The 26424-nt window shown below is 39.7% G+C and overlaps 2 protein-coding genes across 2 annotated transcripts in view; both read left to right on the top strand.

Annotated features, from left to right (window-relative positions):
• The first annotated feature begins 566 nt into the window (after positions 1-566).
• On the top strand, positions 567-23637 carry PRKAA1 (protein kinase AMP-activated catalytic subunit alpha 1). The gene is made up of 9 exons (XM_027447031.3): positions 567-799; positions 8605-8746; positions 11854-11947; positions 12769-12913; positions 14044-14131; positions 14934-15158; positions 17327-17813; positions 18195-18321; positions 20623-23637. The coding sequence occupies exons 1-9, from the start codon at positions 670-672 to the stop codon at positions 20862-20864; spliced, it is 1680 nt and encodes a 559-aa protein (XP_027302832.2). The 5' UTR covers positions 567-669; the 3' UTR covers positions 20865-23637.
• A 545-nt stretch (positions 23638-24182) lies between these two features.
• The window catches only part of TTC33 (tetratricopeptide repeat domain 33), a 51301-nt gene continuing 49059 nt past the window's right edge, over positions 24183-26424 (top strand). Inside the window, exon 1 of the mRNA XM_027447032.3 lies at positions 24183-24494. Within this exon, the coding sequence (XP_027302833.1) occupies positions 24271-24494 (224 nt within the window). The 5' untranslated portion in view covers positions 24183-24270. The remainder of the gene's footprint in view (positions 24495-26424) is intronic.

Genomic DNA, 26424 nt, shown 5'->3' with positions numbered 1-26424 from the left:
AAAGATCTTTATGTGGTCTGTGTTATAATACATTAATCTATTTGAAGACACATTTTGGGGCTGTGCGTAGGGTTGGCAAGGGAAAGCATTTTATTTGGTTTCATTCACTCAGTCTGGAGAGCAGGGGAACGGAGAAAGGATGGGAGTTGGCAGCAGCCTTCCTCTCGAGTCGATGATCTCCCAAAACAAACGTATCTACTCAATTGTCACTTTTTTTTCCCCCAATTTCATCCGTTTCTTTGAAGGCAGGGTGGGACAGCGCTTTGGGACAACGCGGCCGCAGGCGGCAATAAGGAAGGGCGGTCTCTGGCGTGTCTCCCTGAGGAGAGGGGAGGGTTTAAGCCAAGGCTTTATTAAAAAAAGAAAGAAACGATGACTCGGCGCGCCTGTTTTTCTCTATTTTCGGAGCCGCCTAACCAAGATGTCTCCTCACGGTGGCGCCAGGAGGGACAACCCCCTCCCAGCGCCGAACAGACCTCTCCCCAACCCACCCCCCCCGCAGGGCCGCTGGGCTGTCCCGCCCCCCCCCCGCGGAGCCGCAGTGGTTCGTTCCGCGCAGGGCGGCCGGGCGGTAAATGCGGCGTTCATTGCCGGGCTTCGGTGCGGGCGGGCGCAGTGTGGTTGCTCCTCCCCCGCCGGCCCTCCGTCCCGGCGCGGGCGGGCGGCACTATGCGCAGACTCGGCCCTTGGCTCAAGATGGCGGCGGCGGATAAACAGAAGCACGAGCACGGGCGGGTGAAGATCGGGCACTACATCCTGGGCGACACGCTCGGCGTCGGCACCTTCGGCAAAGTCAAGGGTGAGCCGCTTGTCCCGGCTCCTCCGGCCGGGGGAAGGGCGAGGCGGCGGGCGGTGGGCGAGGTGCGGGGTCGAGCTCTCAGGCAGGGGGGGGAGGGGGGAAGGGAGCCGTGGCTGTCGCGACAGAGTCGCGACTGCGGGGCTGCCGACCGAGGAGGTGTCGGGGATGTCATGATCCGTGTGTGTGGAGGCAGCGCCGGGAGCCGGGCGGTGTCGGGACGGGAGGGTGGGGGGGCGATAAAAGCGGCGGGCTGGGCACGGGGGTGAGGGAGGCGCGGTCTTTGGAACGAATTCGGTCGTTTTTTACCCAACTTCTGCTCCTTTCCGACTTAAAAAAAAAAAAAAAGTTTTCCTGCTAGGGGTGCAGGTACCCCGCGGCGGACTTGCAGTGGAATAGAGATTAAGGTTTCCCCTCGATTCCTCTTCCTCATCTGGCCGCTCTGATAAGGGTTTCGTCACTTGGCAATTTAAGAAAAAGCATTTTTTTTAAAAAGAACCTCCTAATTACTCAGTTTTTATTCAGGTAGGGTTTCCATCGCGCTTCTGTGGTGTGTGGGTCAGACATACGGCTTCTTGGAAGTGGGGGGTTTGAGTTTTAACGGCAGTAGCAGCCCCAAAAATGGGCTGGAAAGCCAGCGCTTTGCACAGCGCCTGGTAAAGGTCTCCTGCTGCCAAGGCATCTGTCGGGTGAATTCGCCTTTTCACTTGCCTCTTTACCATCACAGATAACTGGCTGGTGTGATGTTTTGCCAATTTAACTCTTCTTCTAGGTCTTCGAGCCCAAATTAACCATTGACCTCATTCACTGGACTGTGCCTCAGATGGGTGTCTGTGGAGGAGACCGCCAGTTCTAGCCAATACATAGGGAAGGCAAAACACCACAGCAGTGAAAGGCTGGGTAAAAGAGAATGCTGAAAACAAATGAATTTTGTGAAGCACGTTCTTACTAAAATTTTATGGGGATTCAGCATAAAATATTACGCGTATTTCAGCGTTTTCTTTTTTATTTTTTAAATACCACTGATGCTTCCTGCTGAAACCAAAGTAAAGTTAATTCCCAGGTGTTTCAAATGATTAGCTTTTATAAAGGAACGAGTAGTCAGACTTCTAGTAACTTGTGCTGAGGTGAGGATACTATTTGTGGTTGTAAATATACAATATTTGTGCTAGTCTTTAGAACTAGGTTAAGAGTGCTGATCTGTATAGACTGCAACATTGATGTAAATAGGCCTTGATGAAGGCAGTGATAAGACACCTGGCAGGGGACTGTGAAGATCAGTTTTCTATCTAACGTAGTTGTTCAGGAATATGCCTTTGCACAGCATTAACTAGTGACCATTTAATTTAGTAAAAAAACATGCAGCTTTTTTTTTTTTTTAAGAGTACATTCTGAGCTTTGGGTTGGGTTGTTTTTGGTCTCTGTCAAAATATTTGTGTGAACCTAACATGCTTGTTCAGCTTTTTTTCTGCAGCTGTCATGGCTGGTATCTGTATTTCGTAAGAATGCCATATTTACTCTGAATGGCCTCGCCATTGTTTTTCTTTTCCATCTGAAGCCCTGCTGAACTGACTTTAGTTTGTTGCTCCTACATTTAAGCAGTTAAATCTGAAGCCCTGCTGAACTGACTTTAGTTTGTTGCTCCTACATTTAAGCAGTTAAAACAAGTCATTGCAGCTTTGAGTGTCTTTGAAAACTTGCTGCTGTGCATAGTGAAATTTGAAGGCAATTGACGTTAGTGACAGGATGTGAGGAAATTGGTTCTAGTTGCTCCAGAGGAGGCGTAGACTGGATATCAGAATTTCTTTTCAAAGAGGATGGTTAAGGTTTGGAACGGGTCGGGGTGTACCCATCACTGGAGCTGCTTAAGGGACGTGCACTAAGGGACACGGTTTAGTGATGGGACTTCAGTGAGCCAGGTTGATGATTGGAGTTGTTAGTCTGAAAGAGACTTCTGAAGACTAGGTGATTCCATAATTCTCTTACCAAATAATAAAGAAATTAAAAGAAATACTTGGTATATAAAAGAAACTTCTTTTTGCAGTGTTCTTCTTCTTGTAGGACTGATAGCTGGTACCTAGCTGGAAGGATTAACAAATACATTTTGATTATTTCTAATTTGTGAGCCAGCCCCTTTGTAGGTAAAACTTATGTTAAGAGGTAATACAGAGTAGTTTTCAGAAAAATAACGCTGGCTTTTTTTTTTTTTCACCTGGGCTTTACATAATGTTATCATCTGAAGTCATGTTTTCAGTTCTGTCTTCATGCTGAATGCAAAAATAGCCAGTTAGTGTCTGCTGTTTTGCTGGTAATGCATCAGAGTTTGAAAAAGTTTCAATCGTAGTGGCAACTAGTCAATTTATCATTCAGAACACAAAATGATGGTTGCCTTTGTCCTTGCTATATACAATATGTCAGTATACACTGGACACCCAGTATCACTTCAGGACTAAATTGTAATGGGGCTTTACCCTATCCTTTAGAGCATAGGGTGTGGACCTATCAAAAGAGAGAAGACTGACAAACAGTCAATGTGAATTAAGGTGTTGTTCTAGGACAATGAGGTTTCATTTGTGAGAGTAACACTCCTAAAGCTCAAGATAACCTATTTAGATACAGAATAAGTTATCTGTCACTTCAAAATATATCCCATCAAGATTTCCAAAATGGTAATCCTATATATTGAAAAAGGATGTGTATGTGTGTGAACATTTATGTAAATCTTTCCTAATAGATATTGTTCATAGTGTTACATACACATAAATTAGGGTGATCTATAACTTTTCCGTAAGTATCAGTTCTGATCTTAATCTTTTTCCACCCATAATTATTTGCAAAGATTTTTCTTTCGATTATATGCTGTGTCGCCAACCGCAACCAACACCTGTTGGAATGAATTTGACCCTAGTCAAGTGGCTTCTCCATCATCCTGACCTAGCAAGCCTCCTACAACAGGCCCAGAGAACAGGACAAAAATCTCTTATCAGTCTGTCATGAAAGTGAAGAAATACGTCAGGTGTTGTAGAGAGCCATGAAGGATGGAGAGCATCAGTGGTGCAAATCCTTCTTGGATGGTCTCCTACAGCAGCAGGAGTACTGAACCTGACTCTGCACCCTATTGTGACTTTATTAACTCTTGATGTTTTATGTTTACTGTTAGTTGTTGCCTTACATACCAGGTTTGGAGGATGGCTTAACAAGTTGCACTGCTGGAAGAACCCCCTCATGTATACAGATTTTTTTAAATTTTCAGTTTATACAATAGGGTGTGTGGAAAACAAAGGAATAAGCATTGTGCTCTAGCTCATACTAATGATTCTTAAAGTTGCCCACGTACAGGCATAAAACATCTGCCAATACATTTATCCCATGGAGGCAAGAGTCACGCTGCCACTCTGAGGGCGAAGTGAATTGACTGTACTGATGGGGTGGAGTGTGGCAGGTACTCTACTGCTTCAGCAGAGCTGAGACTTGCTCAGAATTAGAAACCACAATAGGCCTTGATGCAATTCCTTGAACTGCTGCACAGTTATAGGGATGGAGTGCCAGGCAGATAGATACCTGATGCCTTGAAATCTGTTGCTGGAAAATGATGAATCATATCGGAGTCCAGGAACAAAATGAAGTGACTGACTTGTAGTTAAATTCCATATCTAATAAACATGGTGCTGCATCATCTTTTCTTATCTGTGATTCAAAGAAAAGCTGTTGGCATCATTCCTCTGTTATCTACAGAGTGTGGTGAAGCCCAACACTGGCTCACTCTGCTGACACTTATCTGATACAGGCATGGGATGAGCAGGCCTCCCCCTGACCATATCCAGGGCCCCTGTGGAGTGACTAATTGGGAAAGGTACAGTTAAATGTTGAGGGTAAAGGGATTGCACAACATGATCCATAGACAAAATGAAAAAATTCCAGAATCCCAGAAAACTCCAAAACTAAAAGTTAATTATTTCACAATGCTGTAAATACTGATACCAAGGACTCTTTGAGTTCTTGAAGGACTGCAGTGGGCTGCACCCTTGTTTCCTCCTGAGCTGGGAGCTGGGATGCTTTTTCATGGCACCCCTGAGAGGACTGTCTTGGAGCAGATGCCTTGAGGGTCAGGCTTGTCTGTGGACAACTGCAGGTGAGAGAGAAGGACGAGAAATTCACCTCAAAGGGGGATTTCGGAAGCATGTGTTTGACTTTAGAACTACTCCCCCCCCCCCCCCCCCCCCCCCCCCGTACCCCAGAGTAAGTCTTGTGTGAGCCTTGCCATTCCCGAAGCTTTAACTAAGTTGCTGTTTCTATTGTAGTATTATTTTATAAGATAAATCCTTAATTACTGCTTAATTAAAGTTGTGTACAATCAATTCTGTGGCAGCACCACGTACCTTGAACTGCTTCAACTTCAAGTAAGTTCTTAGGGCATGTGGATAAAGGTTTATACTACATGACAACTATGGTTTTAAGGTGTTTTCTTGGTGGAATTGCCAGCTTACTTCTAATGTGAGGTACGCAGTCAATAACAAAGCTGCAAAGCCACTTTACAGTGAAGAAACAAGTCAAATTTATTTTTTAAAAACGTGGAAAATACAAAAACATTGTATTTGCTATTATATTGTACAGCAAAGTGAAGATTACTTGTGCCTGGGAGGAATGAAAGACTTGTGAAAAGAATGTAGTTTGAGATTTAAAGTATGTGATTTGTGGTAGCTGAACAGGACTAGTGGATACCCTATATGTTTGCAACAAAACAGTTTTCATTAAATAGATGGTGGTTGGAAACTCCAGTCTTAGAGCTAGATTTAATATAATCTTAAACTTGAGTAAAAACTTAGTAAAATATTACTGAAGAAAACAATCATTACGTTTTTTCACTTGCTAAAGACTTTCAGACTTATGGGGATCTTTCTCTATGTGCACAAAACCACAATACTTATTTCAATAATTTTTTCAAAGCTGTTGAACAGCTGAAGAAGCAGAGAAGCATTTCTTTCAGTTCTCGAATAAAATCAAAGCTTGAGGCAAACAGTTGTGATGACTAAAGCTCATTCAGCTGCAAATGTTACTGCCTAAGAAGTACTTCAAATAAAAGTTTCAATAAAATGCTTTTTATGTACCTTGCATATTGAATATAGCTTGTTTGTATCTAATAAGTAACCTTCTATTGCTTTTTTTTTCTGGGTTCTAATTAAATTCCAGTTGTCATCTAAGGTAGGCTGACAAATCAGAAAAACAAATTGGCTGATTAATTAAACTTCACAACACAATGTATGTCAGAACTGAGTATCTGAGCATTTATATGATAAGCTGCAAAATTGCTCAAATGCACGTGATACTTAAGAAGGTATTTGATTTAGTACTTTGTAAACCAAAGGGTGCTGCAAATTCCTGTGTAGTGGATTCTCATTTAGTTTCTAAGACATTTCTTATTAACTAAAAGTAATGATAAAATTCTTCTAGTAGGTTAAATTTTAAATACCTCTGACTTACCTCTGCTCACATTATAGGTAGGCGAAGACTTGGTAATTCAAATGGAGTAACTGTTTTTTGAGTGTTTCATGTTAATGATTTGTTACTGCTTAGGTTGCGAACATAAGTGGTATAATTTCTTGGTTTCCTTTGAAACCTCAATCACATTTAAATTGGAGAAAGCAAGAGAGGTAATTGCTCTAATTGTATGCTTGGTTGAAAGCAAATATTTCTTGTGTGCAACATGACTTTACAGTACCAGGCACTCACCTCTAATAATCTGTGGTCTGTCTAGAACTTGTGATTAATTGTCTGCCTTGTCCTGCATTCCTCGGCAGTGTGAATGTGCTTGCCCAGCGTTTGGTTATTGTGTCCCTATTTAGGTAATGGCTCCTGTACACTGGGGGATGTTTTTTCCATACTGTAGTTGGAGCCTTTCTGTGATCTCAGATAAAAAAGGTGTCTCATCACCACATCATGGTGGTTCAGTTTTGTGTGGTCCACTACTTGGTTACTTCCCAACTTAGACATGCTGCTTTGTTTTACACAATAAACATCTTCTTGTCATAAAAATAATCATTCAGAGAGGCTTATCGTTATCTGTATCGCTTCTCACTTGCATTGTTTCTTATCTCAGTGTTGAGGTGAATGGCAGCAGGAGGGTTTTGTACTAGAAATGAGATCAACAGACTGATAAACTTTTACTAATTCTGTCAAAATTATCTTGAGTACAGGAAGATTTTTTTTTTCTGTAGATAACTGCAGCAAAATAATTATTCATCCACTAGGGAAGGAACTGTGTCTTCTACTTTCAGAAGAATTAGTCTGTCATATAGCACTGGCCTTAAGCTTTAACATCTGAGATGTTGGCTTAATAATCCTTAGTTCTGTACAGTCTTTGCAATTCTCACTAATGTGGAGTGACATTTTCTACTTTGTGAACAAGCAACTGTTTCTTGCAAGCAAGATAAGTACTTCCAGATCCATTAGCTATACTGTAAAATAATAAAATGCAAAACTGTTGAGGGCTTTGTGGATAAACGTTCAATTGTGCTGTGTCAGGTAAACTAGATAGCTACGACTTCCAGTGTAAAGTTATTAATTATATCAGAATTGTTTATCACAGCTTCCTATGGATGTACTTAAGTCTTGAAGCCTGGGAATTGGTCAGATTTTCAAGTGAGGAGATATGCACCCAGATAAGAGTACTATGTTCAGCAGATGGTTGTTGCCAATGTCCAAGTGGACACTTAGCTGTCTTGGAATCTGGCTTGCCTGTAGAACATTGCAGAGGATGGTAGCTGTACTTCTGAAAATGGATATAGGTGCGATATTAGCAGTGTTAAACTACTGTGTGCAGAAACTGATGCAGATAGCAAAGTCTTCCAGTGCAAGAGATGCTTACATCCTGTAGTATATCTGTGATCCAGCACTGGATTCTAAAAAAAAAAAATACTGGCACTGGGTTTAAAAGAATGTATTCATAGCAACTTTGAAGCCATTTTAAAAAGCACCTGCAAAATTAAGGAATTCAAGAAGGGTAACTGTATAGGAAGTGTTTTACACTTTAAAATTCTTCAAAGAAGAAAAACAACTTCTTGAAGTAGGAAGGAAACAGAGGAATGTAAGAGGTTGCCTATTTATATTGCTTCTCATAGTCGTTAGATTCTATTGTGTGCATTTCACATTTTTTTTGCTGTTTATATTATATATAATAAAGCTCTGGTATGATAGTCTTTTTTTACTGCACAGAATGTGTAGCTTATAGGTTCAGACTGCTACATGGACAGGTAAATAATTTTCAAGTCAACTGTTTACTCTTAGCAGTAATTCCAAGTAACTGCTGAAATGTGCTACTTGAGGAGAAAGGAAACAGTCTTTTTAAAAAAAAAAAATAAATAAATGCAATACTTCTAGATTGAGTAGAAAAGCTGCAGGAGAGCATGTCTGAGTGGGTTACCATGTGAGTCTGAAGATTGGAGTTACTTACACAGGAAAATAAAATGATATCCTATTTATCAAGGATGGCAGTGTTTCAGATAGAAAAATGTTTTGTTTGTAATAGTGCAAAATGTAGTCATACTGCAAGACTTCTGAGGATGAGATTTAAGGTTCATTCCTACATTTCCAGTGAATCTTCTAACAATAAAATTGAGAGAGGAATTAGGGTGAAGTGAAGGATATGATGTGCTGTCTAGTTTTCTATCTCCCTAAAGGTAAACGGGATATGTGGAATGATTAATATCTTAACTGTGGTATTTCTTGGTTGTAATTGAAACAATCCAGTAAATGTTTTTACGGGGTAATTGAAAACCCTGACTAATTAAATGTTTTCTTGTTCCTTGCAGTTGGCAAGCATGAGTTAACTGGGCATAAAGTTGCAGTGAAGATCCTGAATCGACAGAAGATTCGCAGCCTTGATGTTGTAGGAAAAATCCGCAGAGAGATTCAGAACCTCAAACTCTTCAGACATCCACATATAATTAAGCTGTAAGTTTTGTTTGCTATAATCAGATCTTTTTAAACAATCTCTTGTGCTCTCTTTGACCTAAAACATGTTCAAAGGGTGAAAGTACTATCAGTAACTTGTTAGAGAACTAACCAGCTTCCACGTATTCCATTTTCAGTATATTCTGATGTGTTTTCACAGAATTGTGAATACTTTTGGTAGGGCACAGAACTTTCTTTAGGCAGGTTAAAAGGTAGTGGCATAATAGATCCTTCTTGTAGCATCAGTTTTATTGTTTTTAGCTACTGTTTCAGTATTTGTTTTCTGGTGGTCACCGATCCTTTTTTCTGCTTAGAAATTGATTAAGAACAAGACTGTAGAGTGCTTTCCTGTGCAAGCTTACTGTGTATTTTTCCTCAAAATCTTTTATCAATGTGATGGTTAGTGACCTATGGTTTTCTGATGTAGATGGTGGATTGCACATCTTCAATTTTCTGAATTGAAGATGTGCAGTATGTTAAGTGTGATCTATAGAAAAGAATTCTGAAATATATGCTACCAATTCTCCAAATTAGTACGGTATTTGTATTGTGCCTGTTCAGTCTGTTAGTTATTAGTCAATCAATAACTTAACAGCAGAGTTCAGAATATAATTAAATATGTGCTAGACTTGTGATTTATTTTCTAAGACCAGGTATAAATGCCACTTATTTTTGACTTTTGTTTCATATAGCATACCTACGCATCTAGCAGGGCACATCTGTTGTGTATGTAACATCCACTCTTAATTGTGGTGTTAGAGTTCGTAATTTTTTTTATTGGCAAAGTCTTGTGTTAAGACCATGCTACCACTGATAAATGCCATGCCAGTATATTCCTGTAGTTTGGCAACAGCATGTAAGTCAGTGCTAAATCAGATTGAAGAAGGTATTGAGATGATCTGAAGTGGATTAGTTTCAGAAGGCTGTTGAGCTTTTGTCTGTCTGCAGCATTGCTAACGCTTCTAGTGAAGAGTTGATGAACTAGTCCAAAGCACAAACCTGTAGTCAAAACAAATGGAAGTGTCAATGTATCAGTTGACATATGGGGGTGAAGCAGAAATATGTACTTTTGGTTAAGCTGATTTAACAGCTTAGCAGCATAGGTTTCAGTTAAATATTTCTAGTGAATTAGGGGGAAAAATTCTTTTTCTCCTGCGTGTGGAGGAAAGGGTCAAGATGTAGGAGATAATGGAAAAGGGGATGGATACCCAAATTTTCAGTTATTCAGCCTGTATTCCCAAAGCAGAAAGGTTATTAGCCTGCATGTAAATATTGTTTGAGCTATAATTGATACAGCTGTGCAGGTAGACATGCTGGGAACTTAGGATTGTGCTGCTTCCTCTACTAGGAACTAGATGGAGCAATTGCTGGGATAAAAGTAAACAGATTTCTTCAGCTGAACATTACAAATAAGACAATGTATAATTTGGAACACTGTGCTTTACTAAAAATTGTATAAAATGTTTCAAGTGTGTCTCAAAGATTTTTTTTGTATACCATAGTTTAACTTAAAAACCTCTAGAGTATCTCTTTCTGGTTTTCAACCTCTAGCAGTAGGATACATTTTGCTTCTCTAAAAATTCCTCTTCCTACATCCAGTCAACTGTGTTGTGGGGCTTGATGTCTGTACTTGTGTTATAGGTACATAACTCTTCTTTTCCACAGTGACCTTCTCCATAGCTAGAAAAAGCAAACTGACTGTAGAGAGGCATGGCTGAATCTTCCAAGAGATGCAGACTTGCTTATTGTCTGAGATGATGAGGTTATCTCCCAACATAGTCTGCTACCTCACTGTCCAGAAGTTGGACATCTCTGAAGATCTCAGCTATAAACTGTTGCTCATGGTTGCCTTAAGTTTATAGTTCACAAATTTCACAACTGTGAGAAGTCACCCATGTTGTTAGAAATGAAGGTGCAGTGTAACTTTTGACTAAAAAGGATTAAAATACGAAGGGCCATAGCTTCAAATACATGGTGATGTTTAAGTATGTGAGGCACTTTCAACTAAGGAATTAGAAAGAAAAATCAGTGAAGATAATTGCTTGTAATTCAAGGTACTTTAGGGTAAAACTAACTTTGGAGATCTTGTTCTGATACTTGTCTCAGTGGTATCCAGGTTATTACGTTACTTTAATATTAAGCTGTTAAAACATGTACATGTCTGATTTCACGTCTGAATAGTCTGGTTTCACTGTCTATGCAGTTCAAAAATAATTTGCCTCAGCAAGCTGAGAAATGTCTGTTTTCCCCTCTTGTCTTAGAATTAGTCTTCTGATGAGTTCTGTTGTATGTGTGAATTCACTTTTTTTTTTTTAGTTGGAATATATTTGTATGCTTAAGTGAGGTACCTAAAAGCATTCATTTTAATCCAGTTGCTACCTTCTGTCTTCTCAGTAGCATACCTGAATTTAACTCCTCAGTCAAATCAGTGTGCTTTCTCTTTCTGTGTAAAGAACAGTCATTTCTCACTGCTGTAAGAGGAAAAGTACTAAACACCTTTTCAGTTAAGGATACACAGAAAATATTTCAAAATCTTATAAGTAGGGCATTTGGCCATCACCTGCTTATTTCAAAACTCCATTTTCCCCCGAACTTAACTGAAGTATGATAAAAATGTATAGACCTCATAATCAAAGAATTAATTTGCATCATCATTAATATTTTTTCCAAGTCTTGAAGTACACTTTATTTATGACACGGCAGTTTTATTGTCTGTTAGGGTTGAGAAGTGTGGATTTTTGAGGCACTAGTAAAATCCTCTTGTATTTTCGTATTCCTTCCTCACTACGTTAAGCTGTGTGTGAGGTAGCACTTCAAATACTTTCACAGAAATATCTGATCTAAGAATGTTCCACTGAAAGTACGGAGACTGATCTTCCTGGTGGGAAATACAAGTTTTTTTCTAGTCTTTACAGTGATGTTATCACATATTGAAAGGAGAAGTAGGTTCTGAAAAAAAGTGTTACTGCAGTAACTGTAAATTGACTGATGAAACTAGTGTTGTGCAAAGAGTTGCATAGAAGTATACTTTACACTAAAATGTTTATCTGAATATTACTAGTTTCTTCTACTGAGTACACAGACTAACAGATATCTTCCTTTATCAGGTACCAGGTGATCAGTACACCAACTGATATTTTCATGGTGATGGAATATGTTTCAGGAGGAGAACTGTTTGACTATATCTGTAAAAACGGAAGGGTAAGAAGTAGTCCAACTCTACAAGTCAATGACTTGCATTCTATTATTGCTTTTTCAACATTCCTATTAAAAGAAGGTTTGTTTTTATGTATTCAGCATTAATTTTGCTGTTAGCAATTAAAATATATTTTTTTGTAAACATCTCTCATTTCAGAGCACGTTAGCATAGTTCAGATCTTAATGTATGACTGTTACAGCATTTTTTCCATTCAACTAATGAATTATTCCAATTATGAGGAAGCTGCTATTCTGCCCTTACTATTTTCTTTGACTGGTCGGATGGTTTCTGTGAATGCTCTAAACTTCCTTATGGCAAACTATCTAGATAAAAGGATCTTGCCTACTTAGAATGAGCTGACTTCGACATGTTATAGGGCATGTTGATAGGAAGTGCCTAGCTAAGACTCCTGTCTGGGAAAAGCTGCAAATAGAACATAAATTGCATCAAAATTTACTGCCTTTGTGCTGATTATCAGCAGCTTTTGTGTTAAGTCTTATACTGTGCTTAAGTATCAAAGTTAATTGATACTCCATTTAGACAAAGTTATAGGGTTTGAGTGATAATTTCAAAAGCATGACTGAGAAACTTCAATAACTGTGTGTGAATACAATTTTGTTGTAGTCATTTTAGAGTTGTGGTAGAAGCAAAATGATGTAAGTTATGAAGCTTTCTATTGCAAAGATACGATCATTTGCTGTATAAAATATTAAAACTAAAAATGTTAACTTTAGGTCATTGGAAACATTGCTGCAATTCATATAAATGAAAAATAATTCATTTCCACTGTTTCAAAATTGTTTAAAACCTTTGTTTGTCTTAGCTTGATGAGAAGGAAAGTAGACGTCTGTTCCAGCAAATCCTTTCTGGCGTGGATTACTGTCACAGGCATATGGTAGTACATAGAGATCTGAAGCCTGAGAATGTGCTGCTCGATGCACACATGAATGCCAAGATAGCTGACTTTGGTAAGCATTAATATCTTGTATGATCACACTGTTGGTGTTACTTAGGTTCTGCTAATTGCTATGGAAAATACTTAATAATTGGAATTTATTGGTATTGGGAATCCTAACAATTTCTCAGATGTAGAGAATACTCTGGGTGAAATTGCATACCTGGTGAAGAAATGAAGCGCAGCAACTTATAAAAATTGTCCTGCATCTCCAGCATAAGCAAAACAGTAGCACTGAGTTAATTGTGACTAGCTTAATTGTGACAGGAGCTTAAGAAAAGCTTTTATTTGAGTGTGAAAGCTAGTCAAAGCTAGTCAAGCTGTGTTCTTCACTCTCCCTTCCTCCCCTTGATGAAAGGGTGTAATTCCTTCTCTTTGGACTGAGTTCTCAGGCCTGTAGTAATCTTTATAATGCAGCCTCCACTGAGGAAATTAGAAAATATTTTCCATGTCTATTCTGGAAGAGGTAGTTCAGACTATGTTGAGAGCTGGTGAACAAAGATGGCCTGGTCCTAAAGTATGCTTTAATCACTAACAGTATCTAAACCAAAACTGTACTAAGCTGCAGTGATTCAGCAACTAGTTGAGAGTTCAGGCGGTTGTGGTGACTGTCATCTGCTCCAAAGCAAAGCTGTGTGCAGTTCTCAATTCCTTTTATATATATATATATATATATATATATATATATATATATATATATATATATATATAAAAACTTAGAGAATCGTGGGCAATTCTTTGGTAACATCTTCCACTTCATTATTTAGAAACGAATATGTTTAAGATGCCTTCTTGTTAATGGTCAAAATCCTATCTTGTTATGCTTCTCTGTCTCCATTAGAACAACTTTTTTCTGTCTTGCGTGTGTAATCAAAATCATTCGTCTCAGAATGAATGTATATTTTCAAACATGCCTTTGCTGTGTACAATAATGGATTATGTCAGACTCAAATTTCTGCTACACGTAGGATCATGTAGTGTTCTTGTGTATGAAACTTTTTTAGTAATTCCAAACAACTATGCTTCCTAACTGAGCTAAATGTTAAAATATTTAAGTTACTGGTGATTTGTTCTAGGTGGTATATGCAGTGTGAAATCATTTTGCTCTCTGAATTTTTAGTAGCTACTCTTATACACTTTCAGGTCTATCAAATATGATGTCAGATGGAGAATTTTTAAGAACAAGCTGTGGTTCCCCTAACTATGCTGCACCAGAAGTAATTTCAGGAAGGTAGTTTCTTTTATTTTGAATACATGTGTGCATGTATTTCAGTTATCTTGCTGCTTGATTCTAAAGGTTACAAAACTGTTGACATTCTCAGCTTGATGCTGAGAAACTGGGCTGAGTTGTTAATTGCTGTGATAATTTTTTTCATAAGCATTTAAGGCTCCCATGAACTAGCTTTGAATAGCTCCTGTAAGTTGGAGGTGATGCCTAATGCCACAAAATCCACTGTGTACAGTGTGCCTGAATTGGTTTAAAAATATCACAGCTCACATCTTGGAAACAGGTATGGATAGAATTAGAGGTGACATCTGCTGTGAAGTTGAATAGCAGTGAAACACCCATTGCAGAATTATATTCAGTCTGAACATAACTTCTACTTTTTACTGGACTCCCATTGTCAAGTCTGCTGTTTACAGCAACTCTAATACCAATCTATTGGTGATGGCAGGCTGAATGTCTATTTTATCTGGGCGTTAGCATAGATAATGTGTGATAAGTCCTGTTATATGGACTTCTTTCAGTTTACCATCATATTAAATTGCATTTGTGGAGTATTTATACACAATAGAGGAGAAAACTACATACTTGTTCCCTAGCTTTAATTATGTTTTTGAAAGGAAAGGATGTTAGGATGCTAGAGTTCAAGGGAGGCATAGCATAGAAATGAAATGTTATAATAATTGCAGATTAGTTGTCCCCAGGTTAACACAATTACAGTAATATAAGTTAAAGTATGTGTGCATGTGTGTTTGAAATCTATTTAAAAGTATTCAGCACAAATTACTAATAGCTAACTTTTTCCCAGGTTATATGCAGGTCCAGAAGTAGATATCTGGAGCAGTGGGGTTATTCTCTATGCTTTGTTATGTGGAACACTTCCATTTGATGATGATCATGTGCCAACGCTTTTTAAGAAGATATGTGATGGTATCTTCTATACCCCTCAGTACCTGAATCCATCTGTCATAAGTCTTCTGAAACACATGCTGCAAGTGGATCCTATGAAGAGAGCAACAATCAGAGACATTAGGTAAAACACTGATGTCTGCTTGTATGATTGTCTTAGTTCATGTGTACAGCATAAAGAAACCAGTTGTACTGCTAGTCCTTGTTTTATAGTCTGAGACAAAATAAAATCAACTTCTGGTCATTTGGCTTTAGCTGATTATGATTCTAACCATGTTTTAGATTGGAAGGAACATTAAAGATCATGTATTTCCAGACCCCCTTCCACAGATGCGGACACCTCCCACTAGATTTGTATGGCCAAAGAAGTATAAGTTGGAGGTCACAGTAAAATGTACATGTTACAGGAATCTTCAGAAACTCTAAGTTTAAGTAAAGCTGTTTAACTGCAGAATGGTTTGCAAAAACTGCACAGTACTATTCTTTCTGGGGAAAAAAAAAATCTTTGCTTGAAGAACTATCAAAGCACTAATCTATGCTTTAAATATCTGATGGGAAATTGCAACTCGTAACATATCTACTGCTTAATCAAAGTTTATACAGCCCTTGGAAAAATCATGTTAAGAGGGTGAATATTCCATCTGTAGCACTTCTTGGTCTGGCTTCAAACCCTAGCATAAACTGCTGTATAAGTGACAATTACTACATAGAATATTGAGGAGCTAAACCTACAGATAGCTATAATGGACTCAAGATTCCAAGATGGGATTATGGAGAGGGTGACTGCTTTGACAAGTGTGAAGTAAAACAACAACAAAATTTAAGCTGTAATTCATCCAGTAGCATAATTACATTTTCCTGTTTCCTTTGTGAGAAACTCTAAGAAGAAAGCACTACTGTAGTGAAAATGCTTCTTCCTTTAGGCTTGGAAGTTAGGAAGCTAGCAATGTTTGTGTTTTTTCAAGAAAAAATGTGGTACATTTTGTTTAGTCCTTTATTACAACATGGAGTATCTTCTTGCTGCTCCCATCAGAAAACATGGAAAAACTAACCTAGAACTGTAAAACCTGAGTGGAAAGGAACTCTAGTTTATTTAAGTTATCTTAAGCATGTCCAGATGAGAAGTGATGAAAATGTTGAAAAATGTTGGTGGCAGAACATGGGTGGATTTTGCATCCTAGCCAGGTCTATACTCAACTGTTTTTTTTTTTTTTACAGCTTAACAACAGCATGATTTTAATTATTGAATACTTTAACTATTCTAGGAGGAAGTGTGCATGTGTGCAAGAGGGGAGGCTCATTGCAGTGAATAGTAATAAAATATTTGTCTGAGCTCAGTTGCCCAGTTAGGGCTGTGGTTTGCATTAATATAGGAAAAGCTTTTTCTGCTTCCAAACTATTTGTTACTGATTAAAATGCCTTTTGCACAATGCATTGGTGATGAGGCATATTTTCAGATCAATGCTGACTAGATAGAGCTTGATCAGCGTACCTGCTCTTTAATATGCAGTAAGCCTAGTTTTGATAGTTTTCATTTCTGCAACGTAGTGTCATTCTTTGGCTGGTTAAGCAATTTATTGTAGGCACACAAGTTGCTCAGTCACAGAGGGGCGAAAAAATAAGGTTAATTATCTGGTTAATTGTGGATCTTTCCTGTTTCCTTTTTATGAATACTAGCTCATGGATACAGTAATAAAGAGGTACAGATTGACTTTTACATATTCTTCCCTCAATTTTGTATGCGTTGGAGACAAGCTGGTTTTGTTCTGAATGTAAAAAAACATAACTTGTTGGGGGTGTGGAGCATGTAAGTTGGTTCAGAAATCCTTGTCAGAACATCTGCCAAAGAAACTATTCAGTATTGAGTTTTCTTTAGTTTGTTATTATATATGTGCTTGTGGAGGAGGGAGCACTTTTCAGATTAAATGGTCTTGAAACTAAGGTACTGGCAGTTAAAAATAAATATATGTATCACTTATGTAAAAAGCAGATTGAGTTACACAAAGATATTTTTTGAGCTAAGGTAGTTGCAACACTGCCAGGAAAGATTTTTTGTTTTTGTCTCCTGCCAAATGTCAAGAAAAATGTTGTGAAGGAGGCAATTTTTACTTTTTTCTATGTAGAAATGTCCAGTTCCCTTAGCATGCTTAACTTGCTTTGTCAGAAGCACAGGAGGAGTGCTTAGGCTGACAATCGTTTTTTTGTACAGGCTGAAAGTAACTTTTAAAGAATTTAATGCTAGAAAGGCTTGCTTTACATACATAGCCTTAATCTTGTTGTTCTTAAACCTAGGGAACATGAATGGTTTAAGCAGGACCTTCCCAAATACTTGTTTCCAGAAGACCCTTCATACAGCTCTACCATGATTGATGATGAAGCCTTAAAAGAAGTGTGTGAGAAGTTTGAATGCACCGAAGAGGAAGTTCTAAGCTGTCTGTATAGCCGAAATCATCAGGACCCCTTAGCTGTTGCTTATCACCTCATTATAGATAATAGAAGAATAATGAATGAGGCCAAAGACTTCTACCTGGCTACAAGCCCACCAGATTCTTTTCTTGATGATCACCATCTGTCTCGCCCTCATCCTGAAAGAGTGCCATTCTTGGTAGCCGAAGCACCTCGTCCTCGCCATACTCTCGATGAGCTGAATCCACAAAAATCAAAACACCAAGGAGTAAGAAGAGCTAAGTGGCACTTGGGAATACGAAGTCAGAGTCGACCAAATGATATCATGGCTGAAGTGTGTCGAGCAATTAAGCAGCTGGATTATGAATGGAAGGTAAAAGAATAGAAGGTCTTTACAATAGATAACAGTAAACTTTTGCTTGAGCTGTATGATTACATAGACTAGAAGTCTTAAAAAAAAATAATAAAATGCATCTTCATGTGCAGGAAAAAAAATCTTGTGCACCATGCTGACAGCTTTTGCCTGCTGTTCGGGAAGGGTTTTGGGGGAGGTAATTTATGCCGACAGGATAAATCTTTGTCACATGTCGAACCTTTCTGCTGCAGCTATAGGAATGTTTTTTCTATTGGGGTGGGAGGAAGCTGTGATAGGTAAGCTTTAAATCACTTAATACCAGTGAGTTGAAATGAGAGGAACAGTATGCAGGGTATCTCAAGCAGTTTTGGTAACTTGCTCAAATCTTATTTGTCCTAGGTTGTAAATCCATACTATTTGCGTGTTCGAAGGAAGAATCCAGTGACAAGTGCATACTCTAAAATGAGTCTACAGCTGTATCAGGTAGACAGCAGGACATACTTGCTGGACTTCCGTAGCATTGATGGTATGTGAAGACTTATATGAGTTGTAATGGAAATCATTCTAATTGCGATATCTTGATTTACTTAGAAGTAAAGTGAAATCCTTGCCCTTTGTCAGTTGAAACCAAGTGTTTCTTTATTTCTTCAATCCTAGTGTTCCTATGATCAAATGGTTATCTGGTTCATCTCTCATATTGCTTTTTAGCTGTATTTACTCCTGAATCACTCCTTTCATGTCTGCACTAGCACTAATGCCAGTGGTACAAAAGTGGACAGAGCTAGGAGAGGCAGTATAGGAATCAACCTAAACTGCCTGTGAGGCCTAGATTTAAACATTAATTTAAATCTTAGCTAAGACGGTAAATATCTCTTCCTAGTGAAGATAGTTTGACATGTATGCATGCCGGTTTTGCCGGTTTGGCTTGGATTGTACACTGTTTTACTGAGTCTGGCTGAGATGGAATTAATTTCTTCACAGCAGGCTGTATGGTGCTGTGTTTTGGATTTGTGACTAGAAGTGTAAGTAGCACCATTGTTTGGGCTGTTGCTGAGCAGTACTTGTGCAGTATCAAGGCCTTTCCTTTTTCCCAACTTTGCCACACATAGTGAGCAGGCCAGGGATGAGCAAGAAGCTGGGAGGGGACACATCCTATGGTACAGCTGATCCAGGCATACCCAAGAGAGATTCGGTGACAAATAATACCGTGCTTAGCAAAACATGCTAAACAAACCAAACTGAGAGGAGGGAGAATAGAAAGGCTACCTTGGGGAGGTAGCCTTTGCTCAGAGACTGGATAGACATCAGTCTGCTTGTGGGAGGTAGTGAATGATCTCCTTTGCATCACTTTTTTTTTTTGGTTCAATTATCCATGTTTATCTTTACTAATGAGTTTCTTGACTTTGGCCTTCTGATTCTCTTCCTCCATTGGGCTGAGAAATAGAGGAGTGAACTACATAGTTCACTGTATTCACTATATGTATGTGTGTATATATAGTGTAGGAATTTGCTAGACACTTAGCTGCCAGCCAAGGTCAACTGACCAATGGTAGAAGACTTGAAACAAGAATTGTAGTAACTGAAGTCTTCAAAGGTGGTGGTTTAACCTGCAGCAAGGTCATAATTCATAGAATGACTGTAGTATTGCATAAAACTGTAAGTTTGCTATTTCCTTGAAAATGAATGGAGGAGGGTGTAACCTAACAAGGGTGTAGTAGAATAAAAGCAAAAGTACATACAGCTAATGGGGTACATAACTTGCCTAGGAAAACAAGGCACAGATTTACTGGAGTCTGACTGGATTATTGTATAGAATGGCTAAGGCTGTTTTTTAGGTCAGTTCAATGTAATTTGTTATTACTCTTCTTGCCTCATCCCTTCTGACAATACAGGTGTTAGCCTAGATCTAGTGGTACTTGATAGAGGGGACTAACCACTTTCCTAACAACTGTATATAGGAAAAATCCAAATTTAGTTGGAGGGGAGATGACTTCCTAGAGCCATGCAGCTGTGGGAAGTTAGACTGCTGCAGTCCTGTCTTCAGCTTCTGAGAAAATACAACCCCAAGGCATGGATTTGGCAGCTCTTCCAGTCATGAAGCTGATTTGATATTCTGTTCTGACACAGTGAACGATTCTCTACTTTTCTTACCTAACTAGTTTAAAGTAGCTTTGACTGATCTGAGAAGGCAGACCCTTTTGTTTTCACTAATTTCTCCTGGAAATAACTTTTTTTTAGTGACAAGTGAGTCAAGCTAATGTTCTGTTTAAGTAAGAATAGAGATACTTCAGCAGAACATCACTTCTAAGGTAGAAGTATTTCTTCCTCATATGGGAGGTAAGCTTAAGTTGCTGCAGTATAGATGTAAAAGATACTAAAAGAAAATCTTCCAAAAGAGAAGGATAAATTAATGTAAATTAATAGCAACTGATGCATCAATTATATTATTTTTATTATAACCAAATACAATTAAATCAAAGCCAAATAACAATAACAAAGTACATACTAGCAAAAAGCATCTACAAAATGTGTACAAAGTGTTATTTGACTTATATGGGGTAGCATCATAAGATTAAATTTGAAAGATAAATTAAGCAGATTAAATCAGTTGAACTGTTAGTCACTGAAATTAGTTAATGGAAAACATGGCAGGTGCTGGTCTAACTAAAGTAGATGAGATAGGCATGAAGCACAGTTCATAGCACAATACTAGTTTACGTAAGGACATCTGCACAAGATTAAGTCTCAGGAAGGGAAGATGATTGCTGTTCCCCTGGTCAATTTGATATTGATAACTAACTTTTCTACTCTCTCCTTCCCCCTTCAGATGAAATTACTGAGGCAAAGTCTGGGACTGCAACTCCACAGAGATCAGGTTCTGTGAGCAACTATAGATCCTGTCAGAAAGATTCAGATGATGCACAAGGAAAATCTGCAGATACATCCCTTACCTCATCAGTCACCTCTTCACTTGAGTCTTCAACAGCTGACTTAACTCCGAGATCAGGGAGTCATACGATAGAATTTTTTGAGATGTGTGCGAATCTTATTAAAATACTTGCACAGTAACTTTGAAGATGGGCTTATTTCTTTTACAGCAATAAGCATGCCTAAATCATAGTCAGATGCTTCCAGTTGTAATCAAGTTAAATTAACTAAGGCGCTGAAAAAACTAGCTGCAAAATGCAATTTACCCAGGGACTGAAATGATTTTGGGCAGTTACATATATTGCTTTGAAGCTGGAGCAAATTCTGATTGTCTGCTGTCCAATAGCTTAATTACAGGTACAGGAAGTCACATGTCCTTTGGACAGTGTTCATAACACTTTACATCAAGTGCACATTAGGCTTCATATAACACTTAAGTTACACGGACCTTCTTGTTTTTTTTTGCTAGTGATGCATACATCTGATGCACTGTAAGAAAATGTACAATTACTAGTTCAGTGACCGACGTATGACTTGCTGGTCACCACCTACAATTGTGCCTCAGTTGATTGGAACTATCAGTATATCCTAACAGTAATATGTTAGAACTACTGTTTTTTCCCCCCCTTATTTTGCAGTAAATGAAATAAAAAAATAGTTTAATATGCTATTATGTACTATTTCTAATAACTGAAATCTGTTTAAATCCAACCAATGGGAATTTTTAAAGCACATAGGTGCTCTGTAGCACACTTGAAGGTGAAATTCTGTGAGGTGTAAGTAGAACAACTGAAGGTACAGTAGTGCCAAGAGATTTGATGCTGATATTTGGCACCCAATGGGCTGAAACAAAATGTTGATCTGAAGAACTGTCAGCAAGTTCCTGATTTATACTGCTTTGCTAGCTCATAACTTAGTGTGGTAGCAGCACAGCAGCTCCCTGATGCTACTGCAGGCTGAAAATCCGTAGAAACATACATACTTACTTAAGAGCACAGCTTAAGGGTTGTTCCACAAACTAAAATAGACAGTTCTAACAAAAAAGAATTCTGATATGGCTCCTTATATTACATGCTAACTTAAATATGTGATATAGAATTCACTGCAGTTGAAACCACGTATGTAGGTTAGTCTTTTCCAAGCCCACGTATATTAGTAAATTTTGCAATTTTAATTGTGGGAGTAAGTAGTCCAATTTATCAATTGAATACTTTAAATTGAACATGACAACCCAAGTGTCAACATACAAAATGTTTTCAAGTGTAGATTGCAATTAAATGCAAAAAAAACAGAGGCAGAAGAACTTTTCAATGTTTCAGAAAGAAAACAACCTTAAATGTTAAAATCACAGCAAATATTTGCATAAAGACATAATCTTTTGTATGTCTAAATTGTTCTACACAGTTCTAGTTTCACCTCATACCAATGGATGTAAACATTAATAGACTCTTATAATAAAACACTGTAATTTCTCATTCAAGGATTCTGCCCGTCACAATAAACTTCATGACTTAATTTCAAAGATTGCTCTCCCATTTAAAAACTGGAAATTAGTGCATTAAAGCGAACTTTCTAACCTGGACTCTGTTAGAACAGATGGGGATTCTTGCCAATGACCAGTGAGTCAGATTTTATTCATGGCAAACTGCTAACTACAGATAGAACAATCTAATGCAGTCCAGCTGGGTGCAGTCCAGAAATTCATCTATTGTGAATTTGAAGAAATTTACAGCTGCTTAAGTCCCAGAACTGCTGTAACTCTGTTCTGAACTGGGCAATTGAGGTCTGTCTAGTATATAGGTACAACTTTCAGTTCTTGTCTTCAAGTAATGTCTCAGCTGGTCCCTGTAATGGAAGGTTATATTCTCAAAGTAGAAGGTTTTTCTGAGATAGAGCTTTGGGTTTTAACCAAGATTGAGATATCAGTATGAGGGACCAGCTGCAAATCCTACTTTAAGTCCTTTTTTAGTCTTGTAAGAATTGGTTCTGATGTACTGAATAAATGTGTGCTCATCTTTGTTATCCTTTTGTTTTGAAACTGTTAAGTATTGCACTTGTACAAATATAAAAAACGCACAGATTTTTTTATTGAAGTAATTCCTCACTGGAATTGGTTTGGGATCACTGAAACTGTCTCTTGCATATATTAAAATAATTATTTGCAAATGGTATCGGCTCCCAGTTTGTAAATTTGTAATGCTGATCACAAATGCAAGGTGTCAAGATGCAAATAGCTTATAATTTTTATATACTTTTTTGGCCCTCTTGTGCTTTAAAGCAACCATGATTTTTACTTTGTCTTGGTATCTGGGGATTAAAATAAGTTTCTGGCAGAAATGTACTTTATGCAAGTTTCAAAGTAAATTTCGTTGGTATGATAAATCAGTTTTGATGGCCAAAAGTTTTCTGATTGAACTGAATTTTTTATACAGGGAGGGAGAAAAGGACTGACAAGCTATTTGAATCCAGTACTGTTATCTGTAGTGTGACTTTCTTACGCTTTGTAGATCTTGGTGTTGAAACTGCTTGAAACTGCTTTCTTCGCACGTTCCTTGCAGAGGATCTTGCAGATCTTTTTTTTTATTTTAGCATCACATCAGGCTGTGAAACCAAATTTCACTGAGAAATATGCCAGGGGTGTAAGGAGGCAGCTTAAGCAAATATACGAATAGGGCAAGTGTGTTACTGTATCATGTCGAGTTTACTCAGTTGGAGTATGCTGAATTGTTTTGCCTTTGTATTGTAGCTTTACGAAAACATAAATAAACCTTGTTGTCCATGAGCAATATGACTCACTAGGATATAGGTAAAAATTCATTTGGGGATATAATACTTTGAAAAATGAAACTTTCATGTTTGTCTTGCTATAAGCATTTAATACAAACTTTGAAATAAATTGTATTTTATCAGTTGATTATCATTGTAAGATGTGGAGTCTTGTTCTTTTAACATGGATGTGCCTACTGTCTATGTTGATTTTTTTTTTGGACAAAGCTGATGAACGCAGAAGTGCTTTATAACTGTGTGACTTTTTAAACTTTGAAAACGTGAGAGTAAACACCACCTGCATTAACCACCTTCTGAAGCTGTGTGCGTGCTGTCTCGTAGCGTTACCAGCCCTGGCTTCTGCTCTTACAACTACGGTGTGACTTTAACCCTCGTACCCCGCCCCTTTTGTTTCGCTTTTGATTCTTTTGTTTAGTTTCATTTGTTTCGGTTGTTTTATTCCACCAGCACCGGCCCTTTCTCCACACAGCCCGCGCCCTGCCCCTCAGCACGGCCCCTCCCCCATCGCGTCATGGCCGCCGCCACAGCCCCGCGCCCCCGGTGGCTGCAGGGGGTACCCGCAGGGACTACACCTCCCATCACCCCCCGCGGCGCCACAGCCGCACCCCTCTTTTTATTCATCCCCACCTCCGCGCGTGGACTACATCTCCCATCGCACCCCGCGGCGTTTATAGGCGCACCTGCCCTTCCGCTCCGCGCATTTCCGCTTCCGGCCGGCCGGCGGGCGGGTGGCTGGGTGCAGGGGGCGTCCCCGCTCGCTATGGCCTCCTTCGGGTGGAAGCGGCGGATCGGCGAGAAGGTGTCCAGGGCCACCTCCCGGCAGTTCGAGGCGGACGCCGCGGATGACAGGGGGCTGCCGGAGGAGGAGGAGGACGACGGCTGCGTGCCCGCAGCGAAGCGGAGGAAGGAAGGCCGCGGCGGAGGCAGCGCTGAGCAGAGCCGGCGGCTGAAGGACGAAGGCGCCAGCCTGGCCGAGAACAGGAGGTAGCGCTGCGGCCGCGCTCCCTGAACGGGCCGCGCTCTTTGCTGGGGGTGGGGGTTGGCTGCCGCGACGTTGTGTTGGTGTTCGCGTCTCGTTTCTGTTTGTCTGCGTGACAAAAAGCGATCACGGGAGAGAGACAAAAAAAAAAAAAAGTGGGTCTGAGATTTGAGGGGGAAAATAGGATGTTATGGGTGAAGCCCATATGTTATGGGTGAAGCCCATGGGTAATGCTTCAGGTGCTCGGCGAGCTTTTTGTCTTGCAGGTGTGTGGTAATCCTGTGCAGCAGTTGTTAGAAGTAAGCGCGTTTTCACCCATGCAGGGACCAGGCAAACAAAACAAAACAGTTAATGCGCAGCAATTCTGGCTGATTCTTCAGAGAAGCCAGGTTGAGGTGGCCTCTCTGAGCATCTTGTGACAGGAGTACCGAGTTGCTGCATTTCAGCAAGATTTTTGAAGGGGTATTGCATAAATGGTTCTATTCTCCTGTTATGCTTCAAGCAGAACGTCACTTTGCAGCGGGGGATGGATAAAGGAAGTATGAGAGGCTATAAGTAATATATTAACTGCATAATTTGACTAGTTCTTCTCTAGAACGAAAAGAACCAAACAACCACAATTCTGAGAATTTATCCTCTTAAAATCTTCAGAATGCTGGATATTTAACTCTGTATTCTGGCTTTAGTCATACGAAGCATCTCTGCTTTATTCATTGTTCCAAATCAGCAATGACATTATTTTCCTGGTACAAATATTTCCATAATAGGTCAGCATGCACTCATCTTCTGTTAAACTGGTGAGGGCCTGTTACAGACCGCCCGACCAGGATGAAGAGACAGAAAAGGCATTCTATAAGCAGCTGGCAGAAGTCGCTCAATTGTCAGCATTTGTTCTCATGGCGGACTTTAACTTCCTGGATATATGCTGGAAATAGAGTACAGCCCCGAGGAAGCAGCCTGGAAGGTTCCTGGAGCGTGTGAAAGACAGCTTCCTGACTCAGCTGGTTAGTGAGCCTGCTGGAGGGGGTGCCCTGCTAGGCCTGCTGTTAGGAACAGAGAAGGACTGCTGGGAGATGTGGTGGTCGGGAGCAGAGTGACCATGGCATGGTAGAGTTCTCTATTCTTTGTGAATCACAAAGTTACTGATCTCAGGGCAGGCTTTGGACTGTTCAGGACACGGGCAGGGAGGGTCCCTTGGGACTCAGCCCTGAAGGGCAGAGGGGCCCAGGAAGGCTGGAGATCCTCAAGAAGGAAGTCTGAAAGGCGCAGGAGCTGGCTGTCGCTGTGTGCCGTAAGTCTGGCTGGTGGGGAAGAAGACCGGTGTGGCTGGACAGGGAACTTTTGCTGAGTCTCTGGGAGAAAAAGAGAGTTCATGTGCAGTGGAAGAAGGGACAGGCAACTTGGAGAGTGTGCAAGGAAGTTGCTAGTGTACGTAGGGGACAGATCAGGAAGGCCCAGCATGAGCTCAACCTGGGCACTACGGTTAAGGATAACAAAAAATGTTTTTATAAATATACTAACAGCAAGAGGAGGACCAAGAAGAATCTCTATCCTTTACTGGATGTAGGGGGAAACATGGCTACTGAGGATAAGAAAAAGGCTGAGGTTCTTAATGCCTTCTTTGCATCTGTCTTTACTAGCCAGACTAGTTATCCTCGGGGTACTCAGCCTCCTGACCTGGAAGGCTGGGACAAGGACCAGAAGAAACCCGTCACAGTTCAGGTGGAAACAGTCAGAGACGTGCTGCTCCACCTGAACTGTCACAAATCCCTGGGGCCAGGTGCTGAGGGAGCTGGTGGATGTGATTGCCAAGCCACTTTCCATCATCTGTCAGTGGTCATGATCATTCAGACAGGTCTGGAGACTTGTTTACCAAGAGAGAGACCATGTTTACCAAGACTGGAGACTTTTTAACGTGACGCCCATCTACAGGAA

This window comes from Anas platyrhynchos, chromosome Z (genome assembly GCF_047663525.1).
Source record: "Anas platyrhynchos isolate ZD024472 breed Pekin duck chromosome Z, IASCAAS_PekinDuck_T2T, whole genome shotgun sequence".
Taxonomy (NCBI): Eukaryota; Metazoa; Chordata; class Aves; order Anseriformes; family Anatidae; genus Anas; species Anas platyrhynchos.
The sequence above is the reverse complement of the archived record's forward strand: the minus strand, read 5'-3'. Positions and strand labels throughout refer to the sequence as shown.

What these genes read in the sequence shown, in the direction of transcription:
- PRKAA1 (XM_027447031.3), top strand. Translation starts at nt 670, where the DNA reads ATGCGCAGACTCGGCCCTTGGCTCAAGATGGCGGCGGCGGATAAACAG. An exon ending in ATATCTGTAAAAACGGAAGG is followed by an intron (nt 11,948 to 12,768) that starts GTAAGAAGTAGT and finishes TGTTTGTCTTAG; the next exon opens with CTTGATGAGAAGGAAAGTAG. An exon ending in GCAACAATCAGAGACATTAG is followed by an intron (nt 15,159 to 17,326) that starts GTAAAACACTGA and finishes TCTTAAACCTAG; the next exon opens with GGAACATGAATGGTTTAAGC.